Source organism: Salmo salar, chromosome ssa25 (assembly GCF_905237065.1).
Source record: "Salmo salar chromosome ssa25, Ssal_v3.1, whole genome shotgun sequence".
Lineage (NCBI taxonomy): Eukaryota > Metazoa > Chordata > Actinopteri > Salmoniformes > Salmonidae > Salmo > Salmo salar.
Window position 1 is genome coordinate 38467449 of NC_059466.1, and position 17728 is coordinate 38485176.

The window sequence follows — 17728 nt, forward strand, 5'->3', positions numbered from 1 at the left end:
CAAAGGCAGCAGATAGGTCTAGAAGGATGAGAGCAGAGGAGAGAGAGTTAGCTTTAGCAGTGCGGAGAGCCTCCGTGACACAGAGAAGAGCAGTCTCAGTTGAATGCCCAGTCTTGAAACCTGACTGATTAGGATCAAGAAGGTCATTCTGAGAGAGATAGCAGGAGAGCTGGCCAAGGACGGCACGTTCAAGAGTTTTGGAGAGAAAAGAAAAAAGGGATACTGGTCTGTAGTTGTTGACATCGGAGGGATCGAGTGTAGGTTTTTTCAGAAGGGGTGCAACTCTCACTCTCTTGAAGACGGAAGGGACGTAGCCAGCGGTCAAGGATGAGTTGATGAGCGAGGTGAGGAAGGGGAGAAGGTCTCCGGAAATGGTCTGGAGAAGAGAGGAGGGGATAGGGTCAAGTGGGCAGGTTGTTGGGCGGCCGGCCGTCACAACACGCGAGATTTCATCTGGAGAGAGAGGGGAGAAAGAGGTCAAAGCACAGGGTAGGGCAGTGTGAGCAGGACCAGCGGTGTCGTTTGACTTAGCAAACGAGGATCGGATATCGTCAACCTAGGAGGTAGCAAAGAGCTTCCTAGGGTTAGAGGCAGATGCTTGGAATTTAGAGTGGTAGAAAGTGGCTTTAGCAGCAGAGACAGAAGAGGAGAATGTAGAGAGGAGTGAGTGAAAGGATGCCAGGTCCGCAGGGAGGCGAGTTTTCCTCCATTTCCGCTCGGCTGCCCGGAGCCTTGTTCTGTGAGCTCGTAGTGAGTCGTCGAGCCACGGAGCAGGAGGGTAGGACCGAGCCGGCCTGGAGGATAGGGGACAGAGAAAATCAAAGGATGCAGAAAGGGAGGAGAGGAGGGTTGAGGAGGCAGAATCAGGAGATAGGTTGGAGAAGGTTTGAGCAGAGGGAAGAGATGATAGGATGGAAGAGGAGAGAGTAGCGGGAGAGAGAGAGCGAAGGTTGGGACGGCGCAATACCATCCGAGTAGGGGCAGAGTGAGAAGTGTTGGATGAGAGCAAGAGGGAAAAGGATACAAGGTAGTGGTCGGAGATTTGGAGGGGAGTTGCAATGAGATTAGTGGAAGAACAGCATCTAGTAAAGATGAGGTCAAGCGTATTGCCTGCCTTGTGAGTAGGGGGGGAAGGTGAGAGGGTGAGGTCAAAAGAGGAGAGGAGTGGAAAGAAGGAGGCAGAGAGGATTGAGTCAAAGGTAGACGTGGGGAGGTTAAAGTCACCCAGAACTGTGAGAGGTGAGCCATCCTCAGGAAAGGAACTTATCAAGGCGTCAAGCTCATTGATGAACTCTCCAAGGGAACCTGGAGGGCGATAAATGATAAGGATGTTAAGCTTGAAAGGGCTGGTAACTGTGACAGCTTGGAATTCAAATGAGGAGATAGACAGATGGGTCAGGGGAGAAAGAGAGAATGTCCACTTGGGAGAGATGAGGATTCCAGTGCCACCACCCCGCTGGCTCGATGCTCTAGGGGTATGCGAGAACACGTGGACAGACGAAGAGAGAGCAGTAGGAGTAGCAGTGTTATCTGTGGTAATCCATGTTTCCGTCAGCGCCAGGAAGTCTAGGGACTGGAGGGTAGCATAGGCTGAGATGAACTCAGCCTTGTTGGCTGCAGACCGGCAGTTCCAGAGGCTGCCGGAGACCTGGAACTCCACGTGGGTCGTGCGCGCTGGGACCACCAGGTTAGAGTGGCAGCGGCCACGCGGTGTGAAGCGTTTGTATGGCCTGTGCAGAGAGGAGAGAACAGGGATAGACAGACACATAGTTGACAAGCTACAGAAGTGTTGTTTCTTGTATTATTGTCTCCTGTGTCTTTAGAGAACTGTTTCACTTTGATATCCTTTTTCTTCTGTCCTGATTTTCTCTTTCTTTTCTTCTGTTAACTAGATATTCTTTGTTGTTCTTCGTTAGCTAGCTAGCTTCTTCCAAAAGAGTCCCTAGCAACTGCTTAGCAACTGGTAATCAATTCAGCTTGCTAAGATAACTACAATTTTATGAAAAATAGTTATTTTTCAAAAGCCTATCTTCTTTGTTTGTTGCTTGTTTTTTCTCCTATTCAGTCTTGCAGTTTTCTTTTGCTTTTTTCCGATGTACTTCACTCTAAAAACCATGTAAATTTCAATATTTGTAGGAGCTCATTTTTCAGCTGCTGCTGCTCAAATTGGAGTTCCGGAACATAAAGAGAGACCTAAGACAACAACACATGACAACACAGCATGGTAGCGGTACAAACATTATTGGGAACAGACAACAGCACAAAGGGCAAGAAGGTAGAGACAACAATACATCACGCAAAGCAGACTCAACTGTCAGTAAGATTGTCCATGATTGAGTATTTGAGTCTCATCCCAACAGCCAAATTGGCAGAAGAACACATTTACTCTGCAGCAGATGTGTTCAAAATCACACCCCTTGACTTACTGTAGTTATATTGTAATCAAAGTTCTGTCATAAGAATTGGATTTGATAGGTTGCAGCAAACAAACTATCTGGCGTTCAACCTGTCATTACCTGACTGTATATACTGGGATGATGCGCTTTCAGATGTCTCTTGAGGTTGGTAGTATTTTCCCCCGTCAACTTGTGGGTGCAAACGCTGTCTTCTCCCGTGTACTTGTGGGTGCAAACGCTGTCTTCTCCCGTGTACTTGTGGGTGCAAACGCTGTCTTCTCCCGTGTACTTGTGGGTGCAAACGCTGTCTTCTCCCGTGTACTTGTGGGTGCAAACGCTGTCTTCTCCCGTGTACTTGTGGGTGCAAACGCTGTCTTCTCCCGTGTACTTGTGGGTGCAAACGCTGTCTTCTCCCGTGTACTTGTGGGTGCAAACGCTGTCTTCTCCCGTCAACTTGTGGGTGCAAACGCTGTCTTCTCCCGTGTACTTGTGGGTGCAAACGCTGTCTTCTCCCGTGTACTTGTGGATGCAAACGCTGTCTTCTCCCGTGTACTTGTGGGTGCAAACGCTGTCTTCTCCCGTCAACTTGTGGGTGCAAACGCTGTCTTCTCCCGTGTACTTGTGGGTGCAAACGCTGTCTTCTCCCGTCAACTTGTGGGTGCAAACGCTGTCTTCTCCCGTCAACTTGTGGGTGCAAACGCTGTCTTCTCCCGTCAACTTGTGGGTGCAAACGCTGTCTTCTCCCGTCAACTTGTGGGTGCAAACGCTGTCTTCTCCCGTCTACTTGTGGGTGCAAACGCTGTCTTCTCCCGTCTACTTGTGGGTGCAAACGCTGTCTTCTCCCGTCTACTTGTGGGTGCAAACGCTGTCTTCTCCCGTCTACTTGTGGGTGCAAACGCTGTCTTCTCCCGTCTACTTGTGGGTGCAAACGCTGTCTTCTCCCGTCTACTTGTGGGTGCAAACGCTGTCTTCTCCCGTCTACTTGTGGGTGCAAACGCTGTCTTCTCCCGTCTACTTGTGGGTGCAAACGCTGTCTTCTCCAGTGTAAATGTTGCATTCGGTCTTGTTTGAATCGACACGTTTAGTAAAGTGGCTCCAAATGTTGCCCCTTTTTCTACCGACAGCTTGTACCACTGGGAGAGTTGCCCTGGCGTGGGCCTTATTTGCATCAATGATTTGTTGCCGCCAGATTGGAGAACGGTTGCCGGGCAGAGAGGTGACTAGTGAAGGACTGGGGCATGGTATGTATTTATTTTCCATCAATAACAGCATTGGCCTTACAATTCTGCTAATGTCTTCTATGCTTTTGATTTGACCAAACAAATTACACTGAAAAGCTCTCAATCTCTCCAAAGTCTCTTGTCCATGTACTAGTCAGATTTTAGCCTTAGAGATAGTCTATTTAGTCAGTTATCCTCTCATCAATTGACACTGGAAAAATAGGTGTTTGATGACTATCACTTTTTGTTGACAAAATGATTCATTTTTCCATACAAACTTTTTATCCGCATAGGAAATTTAGGCATTTCCAACTTGCTAACTGGTTGAACGCGGCATGTGTATGTAACATTTTTGCTTCCGTCCCTCTCCTCGCCTGGGCTCGAACAAGGGACCCTCTTGCACACATCGACGCTAGCCTACCAGACGAGCTAAATGCCTTTTATACTCGCTGAGGCAAGAAACACTGAACCATGCATGAGAGCACCAGCTGTTCCGGGTGACTGTGTGATCATGCTTTCCGTAGCCGATGTAAGACCTTTGAAACAGGTTAACCTCTATGGGCTAGGTGGGACGCTAGCGTGCCACCCGTGGTGCACTCCATCAACAGCAGGTGCATTTCAAGAGCGGCAAATTTGAATCCAAATAAATGTCAAAATTCAAATTTTTCAAACATACAACTATTTTACACCCTTTGAAAGATAAACATCTCCTTAATCTAACCACGTTTTACGATTTCAAAAAGGTTTTACGGCGAAAGCATAAATTTAGAGTATGTTAGGACAGTACATTTACAAGAGTTGTGTGTAATGTTTTGTCAATTCAAAGACAGGGTCACCAAAACCATAAAACCAGCTAAAATGATGCACTAACCTTTTACAATCTCCATCAGATGACACTCCTAGGACATTATGTTAGACAATGCATGCATTTTTAGTTCTATCAAGTTCATATTTATATCCAAAAACAGTGTTTTACTATGGCATTGATGTTGAGGAAATCGTTTCCCTCCAATAACCGGCAGTCAAGTCAGCATCACAAATTAAATAATTAAAATTAGAAAACATTGGTAAAATATTATATTGTCATTTAAAGAATTATAGATTTACATCTCTTGAACGCAATCAACTTGCCAGATTTAAAAATAACCTTACTGGGAAATCACACTTTGCAATAATCTGAGCACTGCGCCCAGAAAAATACGCGTTGCGATACAGACTAGACGTCATGTTGGGGAGATCTAAAATCGAAAATACTATGTAAATAATCCATTACCTTTGATTCTCTTCATCAGATGTCACTTCCAGGTATCACAGGTCCATAACGAATGTAGTTTTGTTCAAAAAAGCTCATCATTTATGTCCAAAAATCTCCGTCTTGTTAGCACATGATCTAAGCCAGCCGGACTTCTCGTCATGAACGAGGGGAAAAAATATATTTCCGTTCGTTCAAACATGTCAAACGTTGTATAGCATAAATCATTAGGGCCTTTTTTAACCAGAACATGAATAATATTCAAGGTGGACGAATGCATACTCTTTTATAACGTATTGGAACGAGGGTACCCAACATGAACTCGCGGTGTCTAATGGGCCCTCATCGTTCCATGGCTCTTGTTCGGTCAGATCTCCCTCCAGAAGACTCAAAACACTTTGTAAAGGCTGGTGACATCTAGTGGAAGCAATAGGAAGTGCCAAAATATTCCTCAGCCCCTGTGTTTTTCAATGGGATAGGTTTAAAGGTAATACAACACATCAGGTATCCACTTCCTGTCAGAAAATGTCTCAGGGTTTTGCCTGCCAAATGAGTTCTGTTATACTCACAGACACCATTCAAACAGTTTTAGAAAATTTTGGGTGTTTTCTATCCATATGTAATAAGTATATGCATATTGTAGTTACTGGGTAGGAGTGGTAACCAGATTAAATCGGGTATGTTTTTTTATCCAGCCGTGTCAATACTGCCCCCTAGCCCTAACAGGTTAACATTCACAAGGATTACCAGGACGTGTACTCGGAGCATGCACTGACCAGTTGGCAAGTCTCTTACTGGCATTTTCAACCTCTCCCTAACCCAGTCTGTAATACCTACATGTTTCAAGCAGACCACCATAGTCCCTGTGCCCAAAAACACCAAGGTAACCTGTCTGAATGACATGAAATGCTTTGAAAGACTGGTCATGGCTCACATCAACACCATCATCCCAGAAACCCCTAGACCCACTCCAATTCACATACCACCCCAACAGATGACGCAATCTCTATTACACTCCACACTGCCCTTTCTCACCTGGACAAAAGGAACACCTACGTGAGAATGCTGTTCATTGACTAAAGCTCAGTGTTCAACACCATAGTGCCCTCAAAGCTCATCACTAAGCTAAGGACCCGGGGCCCCGAAAACCTCCCTCTGCAACTTGATCCTGGACTTCCTGAAGGGCTGCTCCCAGATAGTGAGGGTAAGCAACAACACATCTGCCACACTGACCCTCAACACAAGGGCCCCTCGGGTGTGTGCTTAGTCCCCTCCTGTACTCCCTCTTCACCCACGACTGTGTGGCCAAGCATGACTCCAACACCATCAAGTTTGCAGATGACATGATGGTGGTAGGCCTGATCATCGACGATGTATGAGACAGCCAATAGGGAGGAGATCAGATACCTGGCGGTGTGGTGCCAGGACAACAACCTCTCCCTCAATGTCATTAAGATAAAGGAGCTGATCATGGACTACTGGAAAGAGAGGGCAAAGCTCGCCCCCATTCACATCGATGGGGCTGTAGTGGAGTGGGTCGAGAGCTTAACCTCTCTAGGGTAGGGGGCAGTATTTGCACGGCCGGATTAAATCGGGTACGTTTTTTATCTGGTTATTACTACTGCCCAGAAACTAGAATATGCATATAATTATTGGCTTTGGATAGAAAACACCCTAAAGTTTCTAAAACTGTTTGAATGGTGTCTGTGAGTATAACAGAACTCATATGGCAGGCAAAAACCTGAGAAGATTCCTTACAGGAAGCGCCCTCTCTGACCATTTCTTGGGCTTCTACACTCTCTTTATTGAAAACTGAGGATCAGCCAGTGGAATCCTGGGGCGCGTAACAGCCAGTGGAATCCTGGGGCGCGTTATTCAAATACCTTTAGAAATGCTATTACTTCAATTTCTCAAACATATGACTATTTTACACCATTTTAAAGACAAGACTCTCGTTAATCTAACCACACTGTCCTATTTCAAAAAGGCTTTACAACGAAAGCAAAACAGTAGATTATGTCAGCAGAGTACCCAGCCAGAAATAATCAGACACCCATTTTTCAAGCTAGCATATAATGTCACATAAACCCAAACCACAGCTAAATGCAGCACTAACCTTTGATCTTCATCAGATGACAATCTTAGGACATTATGTTATACAATACATGCATATTTTGTTCAGTCAAGTTCATATTTATATAAAAAAGCAGCTTTTTACATTAGCATGTGACATTCAGAACTAGCAAACTTCCGGTGAATTTACTAAATTACTCACGATAAACGTTCACAAAAAACATAAATTATTTAAAGAATTATAGATACAGAACTCCTTTATGCAATCGCTATGTCCGATTTTAAAATAGCTTTTCGGCAAAAGCACATTTTGCAGTATTCTGAGTAGATAGCCCAGCCATCACGGGCTAGCTAATTTGACACCCACCAAGTTTGGCCCTCACCAAACTCCGATTTACTATTAGAAAAATGTGATTACCTTTGCTGTTCTTCGTCAGAATGCACTCCCAGGACTTCTACTTCAATAACAAATGTTGGTTTGGTTCAAAATAATCCATAGTTATATCCAAATAGCGGCGTTTTGTTCATGCGTTCAAGACGCTATCCGAAAGGGTAAAGAAGGGTGACGCGCACGGCGCATTTCGTGACAAAAAAAATCTAAATATTCCATTACCGTACTTCGAAGCATGTCAACCGCTGTTTAAAATCAATTTTTATGCCATTTTTCTCGTTAAAAAAAGCGATAATATTCGGACCGGGAAATCGTGTTTTAGTACAAAGAGAGAGAAAATAAAAACATGGTGTCGCCCCGTGCACGCGCCTCAGTCTGATGGTCCTCTGATAGAGCACTTACCAAACGCGCTAATGTTTTTCAGCCTGGGGCTGGAATTACATCATTCAGCTTTTTCCCTGGTTCTGAGAGCCTATGGGAGCCGTAGGAAGTGTCACGTTACAGCAAAGATCCTAAGTTTTCAATAAACAGAGCCAAGAAGCCCAAGGAATGGTCAGAGAGGGTACTTCCTGTTCAGAATCTTCTCAGGTTTTTGCCTGCCATATGAGTTCTGTTATACTCACAGACACCATTCAAACAGTTTTAGAAACTTTAGGGTGTTTTCTATCCAAAGCCAATAATTATATGCATATTCTAGTTTCTGGGCAGTAGTAATAACCAGATTAAAAATGGGTACGTTTTTTATCCGGCCGTGTAAATACTGCCCCCTAGCCCTAACAGGTTAAGTAGTTGCTAAAATGCTACAGTTGTCCGTGATGAGATTCAAACAAGCAAACTTTTGGTTGCTAGATGTTCGTGTTACACGTCCAACCAACCACCCTACATAACTTGTCTTATGGTAACATATCATACTAATTTCAGTGTCCCGGGTTGACGGTTACTATGTTACGTGTAGTGTATGCAGTCTCCGGTCAAGACCCTGGTTACGACCACGAGCATGCAGATGAGCTTCCCTGAGACGGTTTCTGACTGTTTGTGCAGAAATTCTTTGGTTGTGCAAACCCACAGTTTCATCAGCTTTCCAGGTAGCTGGTCTCGGATGATCCTGCAGGTGAAGAAGCCGGATGTGGAGGTCCTGGGCTGGTGTGGTTAGATGTGGTCTGCGGTTGTGAGGCCGATTATGATAGAGAAATTAACTTTAAATTCTCTGGCAACAGTTCTGGTGGACATTCCTGCAGTCAGCATGCCAATTGCACACTCCATCAACATGAGTCATCTGTGGCGTTGTGTGACAAAGCGGAACATTGTAGTGGCCTTTTATTGTTCCCAGCACAAGGTGCACCTGTGTAATGATCATTCTGTTTAATCTGCTTTTTGATATGCCACACCTGTCAGGTAGTAAGGAGTTGTGGTTTCCAACTGGCCAATATTCTATATAGCGCATAAAACGTGGTAATTAACTTCAATGACCAATATTCTATATAGCGCATAAAACGTGGTAATTAACTTCAATGACCATAATCCATTGTATCTTGTTTGTTCTATTTCTTTTGTACCTGCTACATTACGTTAGTGTGAGGCAGACAGGGGGAGATAAGAATGCGCGATCGTGAGGGAATATAGAGATCAGCTGTTGCTTCGCGAGGTATCGAGACCTGAAAATACATGATCTAAGTGATTTGATAGCTGGTATTCAGCAGTCAAAAGTATGCCTTATTTACTTTGAAGAACTACAAAATAGTGATTTTTGTCAGACATCATAGGCAGCAGCTTTATAGAGATGAGATGATGACTTGGAATGAAATAATGTCATCAAATAAAACAAATGTAATATACACAACTGAAATATTTGATTGAAGTCATGTAAGTAAGTGATCAGCAGTAATGGGCAGTCACCATCATGGGACTTTTATTCATTGTATTATTCTGTGTTGATACAGCATTCAAACCGAAAACGTTGATAGATTTTTATTTTTACTCTAACCGACCTCAATAACATGAATCGCTCAGCACTACCATTGACGTTTGTAGGCTACGTCTGAATACTGTAATGTCAAAATTCTCGAGTAGACAATTTATTATCATAATCCATATATCATAACCATCGCAGAATGAATTCCTCACCTTTTCTGGCCATGAGTTCATATTCTCAAGTAGCCATACAACAAATTACCAAGCACATCTCTCATTTAATTATTATAATTTCTATAAATTCAAGTTTTTGCTCTATGCATCTGGGCGCCTTTCCTTAACAGGTGATCAGATGGTTGATTATTTACACTGCTCAAAAAAATAAAGGGAACACTTAAACAACACAATGTAACTCCAAGTCAATCACACTTCTGTGAAATCAAACTGTCCACTTAGGAAGCAACACTGATTGACAATAAATTTCACATGCTGTTGTGCAAATGGAATAGACAACAGGTGGAAATTATAGGCAATAAGCAATACACCCCCAATAAAGGAGTGGTTCTGCAGGTGGGGACCACAGACCACTTCTCAGTTCCTATGCTTCCTGGCTGATGTTTTGGTCACTTTTGAATGCTGGCGTTGCTTTCACTCTAGTGGTAGCATGAGACGGAGTCTACAACCCACACAAGTGGCTCAGGTAGTGCAGCTCATCCAGGATGGCACATCAATGCGAGCTGTGGCAAGAAGGTTTGCTGTGTCTGTCAGCGTAGTGTCCAGAGCATGGAGGCGCTACCAGGAGACAGGCCAGTACATCAGGAGACGTGGAGGAGGCCGTAGGAGGGCAACAACCCAGCAGCAGGACCGCTACCTCCGCCTTTGTGCAAGGAGGAGCAGGAGGAGCACTGCCAGAGCCCTGCAAAATGACCTCCAGCGGGCCACAAATGTGCATGTGTCTGCTCAAACGGTCAAAAACAGACTCCATGAGGGTGGTATGAGGGCCTGACGTCCAGAGGTGGGTGTTGTGCTTACAGCCCACCACCGTGCAGGACGTTTGGCATTTGCCAGAGAACACCGAGATTGGCAAATTCGCCACTGGTGCCCTGTGCTCTTCACAGATGAAAGCAGGTTCACACTGAGCACATGTGACAGACCTGACAGTCTGGAGACGCCGTGGAGAACGTTCTGCTGCCTGCAACATCCTCCAGCATGACCGGTTTGGCGGTGGGTCAGTCATGGTGTGGGGTGGCATTTCTTTGGGGGGCCGCACAGCCCTCCATGTGCTCGCCAGAGGTAGCCTGACTGCTATTAGGTACCGAGATGAGATCCTCAGACCCCTTGTGAGACCATATGCTGGTGCGGTTGGCCCTGGGTTCCTCCTAATGCAATACAATGCTAGACCTCATGTGGCTGGAGTGTGTCAGCAGTTCCTGCAAGAGGAAGGCATTGATGCTATGGACTGGCCCACCCGTTCCCCAGACCTGAATCCAATTGAGCACATCTGGGACATCATGTCCCGCTCCATCCACCAACGCCACGTTGCACCACAGACTGTCCAGGAGTTGGCGGATGCTTTAGTCCAAGTCTGGGAGGAGATCCCTCAGGAGACCATCCGCCACCTCATCAGGAGCATGCCCAGGCGTTGTAGGGAGGTCATACAGGCACGTGGAGGCCACACACACTACTGAGCCTCATTTTGACTTGTTTTAAGGACATTACATCAAAGTTGGATCAGCCTGTAGTGTGGTTTTCCACTCTAATTTTTTGTGTGACTCCAAATCCAGACCTCCATGGGTTGATAAATTGGATTTCCATTGATTATTTTTGTGTGATTTTTGTTGTCAGCACATTCAACTATGTAGAGAAAAAAGTATTTAATAAGATTATTTATTTCATTCAGATCTAGGATGTGTTGTTTAAGTGTTCCCTTTATTTTTTGGAGCAGTGTATTTTTGCGTTGAAGTGTGTAGCCTACCAATAAGTAGGCCTAGCCTACTGTAATTTAACTTGTTTCCATGTAGACAATCTGTTTCAGAATTCGCGGGCAGTGCTGGGGGAAAAGTAAATGCAAAAATTATTGAATTCAAATTATCTGTTTTACAGGTCCACAACAATTTGCATTTTTATTTAAAGTAACAGTTAGACATGCTACAGCAAATGTCACTGCAAAATAAAACATTCTGCCAACACCTCCAAAAACATTTTTAACAAGTTCGCCATTGCTATTTCCAGATACTGTCTCCGCCTAATTCCAATACTTCCAAAGTATACAGCAAATAAGGTCGTAATTGTCACCACAAAAGGTGATTGATGGGTGTTTTTCAGGCGGAGTTATAAATGCTCGTTCACTCGCGCACATTTTAACAACGGGTCTGATTTATCATGGGAAAGATGCGTGTTTATGGCTTGCGCCTAGTTTCTAAATCTTAATATGTTTGTGCATATTAACGCAGACATTTAGTGTAAAACCTACGCAACGGTTATAAATGAGGCCTTAGATATGCCGTTATAGAAACGGTTCTTCAACCTGTAAGCTTTACATGACAAGGTTTTGATAGCTCACAGGGCTGCGGACCAGAAGGTTGTGCAGGGTAACAGACCAATGTGGACAAGATTAGGGGTGGAAAGGTCTCCTTTAAAGTAAAAACATTGCTTGAATCTATCATCATATTTGCAGGTCCGAGAAAAAAACTGTTTTGTAAACATGTCATGCAATTCTACGTTTTTTTAATACCACACAAATTACCGAAATTACAGGCCAGAATGGATTTATCATATTTCTCCAATGCCAATTCTGTGTTTTTTTGCAACAAAACTGTCCCTGTTATCAAATAATTAAATCTTATGTCATTAGGAATCTGAGCATGGTACTTTCACAAGTTAGGCCTTTTGCTGAAAAATGTGGGCTTTAACGGTTGCAGTGGTGTAAAGTACTTAAGTATTTTTTGGGGGGTATCTGCACTTTTACTTTACTGTTTATATTTTAGACTACTTTTACTCCACTACATTACTAAAGAAAATAATGTACTTTTTACTCCATACATTTCCCCTGACACCCAAAAGTACTCGTTACATTTTGAATGCTTAGCAGGACAGGGAACTGGTCCAATTCATGCACTTATCAAAATAAAATTCCTGGTCATCCCTACTGCGTTTGATCTGGTGGACTCACTAAATGATGTACATTGTGTTGGAGTGTGCCCCTGGCTATCTGTAAATTAAAAACAAGAAAATCGTGCTGTCTGGTTTGCTTAATATAAAGAATTATAAATTATGTATACTTTTGATACTTAAGTATATTTAAAACCAAAGACTTTTAAACTTTTACTCAAGTAGTATTTCACTGGGTGACTTTCACTTTTACTTGAGTCATTTCAATTACCATAAATTGGGTACTTTTTTCACCACTGAACGGTTGGCTACTCTTCTTACGTGGCTTAACCCAACGAAAGGTCTCAAGTGTTTCCAGAAGCTGTCTGGGTTTAAACATCTTCTATTGTCCAGAAAGTGAATATAGTGACAGAATTACATTACTTCCTAAGCAAAGTCATTGTTTTGTCTCCTTGTCTTGGTTGTAGCTCAGCCTCTGAATGTCAGAGAAACTAAACAATGATATGCATCGTAGTCACATCTTTCCTGGCTATTTTCCAGCTTGTTTCTAGCATGAAGCATCGCGGACCAAAGCGCTGTTAAACACGGAGTATACGAAACTCTTTCCATGGCTTAGATTGACCAGGTGAAAGCTATGATCCCTTATTGATGTCGCTTGTTAAATCCACTTCAATCAGTTGGGAGGAGACGGGTTAAAGAAGGACTTTTAAGCCTTGAGACATGGCTTGTGTATGTGTGCCATTCAGAGGGTGAATGGGCAAGACACAATATTTAACGTCTTTGAATGTGGTATGGCAGTAGGTGTGGTGGAAAAACCACACAGAAAGCAGTCCGATGTCAATATACAAAAGCTTAATTACGAGCATGCATGCAAGGGAACACCAATTGGACTTGCGCTTTGTTCTCACAGACATTTTATACAAACCGAGGAAGTGTGGGGTGTTTTACATGCCCATCAACACAGATGGTAGGCCTAGAGAAACACTAATCATACCAGGGACATGTCCACTCCTCCACACATCCTGGGATGACAGGAAACATGAACGATTGTTTCACAGAATGTTAGAACAGGGCAGTTCTAAAAGAGCCTGGTTATATTCCATATCAGGGAACAGAACAACCTTAGACAAGACCAGGAATAAGATGACCTGTGTCGTCTTCAGGTCATATAAGGTAATAAATCACATTTCCTCTTCCACACAGGCACCGGTTTGTGTCAAGAACTCAATATTAGAAAGGTGTTCCTAATGTTTGGTATACACAGTGTATAGCATGTTATATAATCAGATCTGTTTTATTTTCTTATCTTAATCTAACAATTGGTAGGCCCGTGCTTTTTAGTTTAAGCCTATGGCATACCCCGTCAAATCGAGTCCTGGTTTTAATTAACAGCCCTGAGCCTACCTCGGTGTCGATGATTTTAAAGGGTGGGGGAATTGGCCAAAATATCTATGTACTGGATATAACTAACTTGCCTAGTTAAATAAAAAAGAACCCCATTTTAATTTACTGACTTTTTACTCTCTTTTCAGAACCATGGGTGATATGTCTGACTTGATATATGATGGTTCAAATGATACACTACCTACTCCTTGTTTATGTAGCCTATCTCTAGGCCTATATACGAATGGCATTCTCCTTGTGTACCACGACGGTCCCATTCCCACTTGGCGGATATGTTTACATATTGCAGCCGAAGTGTAATTCTATTTATTTAATTACAGGCTTCAAATGGTGATGATCACTGACCTTTCAATATTTTATAACCAGTTTGTTTCCATATGCCTCTGAATCATAAGGGCAAATAATAGTAACGGGAGTGCAAACCACTCAAGGTGCAAAATGGCGCAATGATGGTCTCCCATTCATCCCAAGGCATTATTATTTCACCTTCCATCTCATTTTCTTTCCACTACCATCAAGCAGTAATGATAGACATTTTAGAAAATTAAATATCTACTCTTGTCTGCACAGCTTCCCAGGCAACCACAGCAGCAGGATTGTTTTGATTAAAAATCAGCTTTCCCAAGGCAAAGAAGGGGGATATGCTGTGAAACCTGTGAAGACAGACCCAACATACTGTAAGTCATAGATATTCATTTAAAATCTATCATTTGAGCATTTCAGGCACACAAATTGTCCATATACAAACACTGAAAAGTTACCCAAAAAAGTTTGCAACCAAATACTGCGTATTTCTTATTGAGTACTTCAAAAACACCAGAAAACTGAAACTCCTCACTCTCCAAGAAGCAGCTTTCCATACAGTTGAAACCAGGATTCATCCATGAAGCGCACACTTCTCCAGCGTGCCAGTGGCCTTTGAAAGTGAGCATTTGCCCACTGAAGTTGGTGAAGACGCCGATCTGTAGTCAGGTCAAGACCCTGGTGAGGACGACGTGCACACAGATGAGCTTCCCTGAGACGGTTTCTGACAGTTTTGGCAGAAAATCTTCAGTTGTGCAAACCCACAGTTAAATCAGCTGTCTGGGTGGCTGGTCTCAGACGATCCTGCAGGTGAAGAAGCCGGATGTGGAGGTCCTGGGCTGGCGTGTTTACACGTGTTCTGCGGTTGTGAGGCGGCTTATGGTAGAGAAATGAACATTCAATTATCCAGCAACAACTCTGCTAATTGCATGCTCCCTCAACTTGAGACATCTGTAGCATTGTGTTGTGTGACAAAACGGACCATTCTAGAGTGGCCTTTTATTGTACCCAGAACAAGGTGCACCTGCGCAATCATCATGCTGTTTAATCAGCTTCTTGATATGCCACACCTGTCAGGTGGATGGATTATCTTGGCAAAGGACAAATGCTCACTAACAGGGATGTAAACACATTTGCACCAAATTTGAGCGAAATAAGCTTTTTGGAACATTTCTGGAATGTTTTATTTCAGCTCATGAAACATGGGATCAACACGACATGTTGCATTTATATTTGTATTCAGTGTAATTCTCTTAGAAATATTTGATTGTTTACACATTTATGCATTGAATGGTTCTTTCGTCAAGCAGGTTCCAGTCTATAAATATCTGGGCTTTTAGATTGAGAAACATTTGTTTAAAAAACAAACAAAACACTGAGCTATTTAAGAAGCTGAGATTTAAAGTAGGTGTCTTTTTATATAAAAATGTCATGCCTCTCCTTAAAGAGCAGGAAGCAGGTTGTACAGGCAACCTTCCTGCCAGCTCTTGATTATATGGTGACACCAACAGGCAGCTTTCAAATAAACAGTAACTCCTCACTGTCCAACAGGCAGCTTTCAAATAAACAGTAACTCCTCACTGTCCAACAGGCAGCTTTCAAATAAACAGTAACTCCTCACTGTCCAACAGGCAGCTTTCAAATAAACAGTAACTCCTCACTGTTCAACAGGCAGCTTTCAAATAAACAGTAACTCCTCACTGTCCAACAGGCAGCTTTCAAATAAACAGTAACTCCTCACTGTCCAACAGGCAGCTTTCAAATAAACAGTAACTCCTCACTGTCCAACAGGCAGCTTTCAAATAAACAGTAACTCCTCACTGTCCAACAGGCAGCTTTCAAATAAACAGTAACTCCTCACTGTCCAACAGGCAGCTTTCAAATAAACAGTAACTCCTCACTGTCCAACAGGCAGCTTTCAAATAAACAGTAACTCCTCACTGTCCAACAGGCAGCTTTCAAATAAACAGTAACTCCTCACTGTTCAATAGGCAGTAAGATAGTCATAGGCCTACCATAGGTCATACTGGTTACTTCCATGGTCACATGTTTGAGGTGACTGGTAACAATCTGAAAAGATAAACAAGCTATACTTTACATTCATTGCATTCATAATCTTTTTATTTACAATAATACTTTTTTTTCAATATAAAGTTTTCTTTTTCTAGACAATCAAAGGTACCATCATGTGGACCAACAGAATTGTAACAGTGACACAGGCCTACAGTACAACAAGACCGGGTACTTCAAAAACACATTGTAGAACACTACATCCAATGAATTGATGGTGTCATAACAGTAAATGGAACAGTAAATAAAATAAATTAAATTCACTATCCATTTAACAAACTTAAAAAAAAATATATATATATATTACAGGCTACGGAGAAGGGCTCCTGGATCTCCTCTTTAACGAGGTCACCCTTGATCGAGCACCGCATATGTGGAAGCTGTGCTAGCTGTACGTCCCAGGACCCCTGTCGGCCCAGTGTGAGAGGCCTGCGCTGTACGTCCCAGGACCCCTGTCGGCCCAGTGTGAGAGGCCTGCGCTGTACGTCCCAGGACCCCTGTCGGCCCAGTGTGAGAGGCCTGCGCTGTACATCCCAGGACCCCTGCCGGCCCAGTGTGAGAGGCCTGCGCTGTACGTCCCAGGACCCCTGTCGGCCCAGTGTGAGAGGCCTGCGCTGTACGTCCCAGGACCCCTGTCGGCCCAGTGTGAGAGGCCTGCGCTGTACATCCCAGGACCCCTGCCGGCCCAGTGTGAGAGGCCTGCGCTGTACGTCCCAGGACCCCTGTCGGTCCAGTGTGAGAGGCCTGCGCTGTACGTCCCAGGACCCCTGTCGGCCCAGTGTGAGAGGCCTGCGCTGTACGTCCCAGGACCCCTGTCGGCCCAGTGTGAGAGGCCTGCGCTGTACATCCCAGGACCCCTGCCGGCCCAGTGTGAGAGGCCTGCGCTGTACGTCCCAGGACCCCTGTCGGCCCAGTGTGAGAGGCCTGCGCTGTACGTCCCAGGACCCCTGTCGGCCCAGTGTGAGAGGCCTGCGCTGTACATCCCAGGACCCCTGCCGGCCCAGTGTGAGAGGCCTGCGCTGTACGTCCCAGGACCCCTGTCGGTCCAGTGTGAGAGGCCTGCGCTGTACGTCCCAGGACCCCTGTCGGCCCAGTGTGAGAGGCCTGCGCTGTACGTCCCAGGACCCCTGTCGGCCCAGTGTGAGAGGCCTGCGCTGTACGTCCCAGGACCCCTGCCGGCCCAGTGTGAGAGGCCTGCGCTGTACGTCCCAGGACCCCTGTCGGTCCAGTGTGAGAGGCCTGCGCTGTACGTCCCAGGACCCCTGTCGGCCCAGTGTGAGAGGCCTGCGCTGTACGTCCCAGGACCCCTGTCGGTCCAGTGTGAGAGGCCTGCGCTGTACGTCCCAGGACCCCTGTCGGCCCAGTGTGAGAGGCCTGCGCTGTACGTCCCAGGACCCCTGTCGGCCCAGTGTGAGAGGCCTGCGCTGTACATCCCAGGACCCCTGCCGGCCCAGTGTGAGAGGCCTGCGCTGTACGTCCCAGGACCCCTGTCGGTCCAGTGTGAGAGGCCTGCGCTGTACGTCCCAGGACCCCTGTCGGCCCAGTGTGAGAGGCCTGCGCTGTACGTCCCAGGACCCCTGTCGGCCCAGTGTGAGAG

At 44.8% G+C, this 17728-nt stretch overlaps 1 protein-coding gene across 2 annotated transcripts; it reads left to right on the top strand.

Moving 5' to 3' along the window:
* The first annotated feature begins 2234 nt into the window (after positions 1-2234).
* LOC123730489 (uncharacterized) lies at positions 2235-16580 on the top strand. 2 transcript variants are annotated; one of them, XM_045707352.1, is made up of 4 exons: positions 2235-3637; positions 14329-14435; positions 16230-16302; positions 16441-16580. In XM_045707352.1, the coding sequence occupies exon 1, from the start codon at positions 2535-2537 to the stop codon at positions 3465-3467; it is 933 nt and encodes a 310-aa protein (XP_045563308.1). In that variant the 5' UTR covers positions 2235-2534; the 3' UTR covers positions 3468-3637; positions 14329-14435; positions 16230-16302; positions 16441-16580. The 2 variants fall into 2 exon arrangements, with proteins under 2 accessions (XP_045563308.1, XP_045563307.1); XM_045707351.1 differs by lacking the exon at positions 16230-16302 and having other exon boundaries at positions 16441-16578.
* Positions 16581-17728: the final 1148 nt, after the last annotated feature.

What these genes read in the sequence shown, in the direction of transcription:
- LOC123730489 (XM_045707352.1), top strand. Translation starts at nt 2,535, where the DNA reads ATGATGCGCTTTCAGATGTCTCTTGAGGTTGGTAGTATTTTCCCCCGT.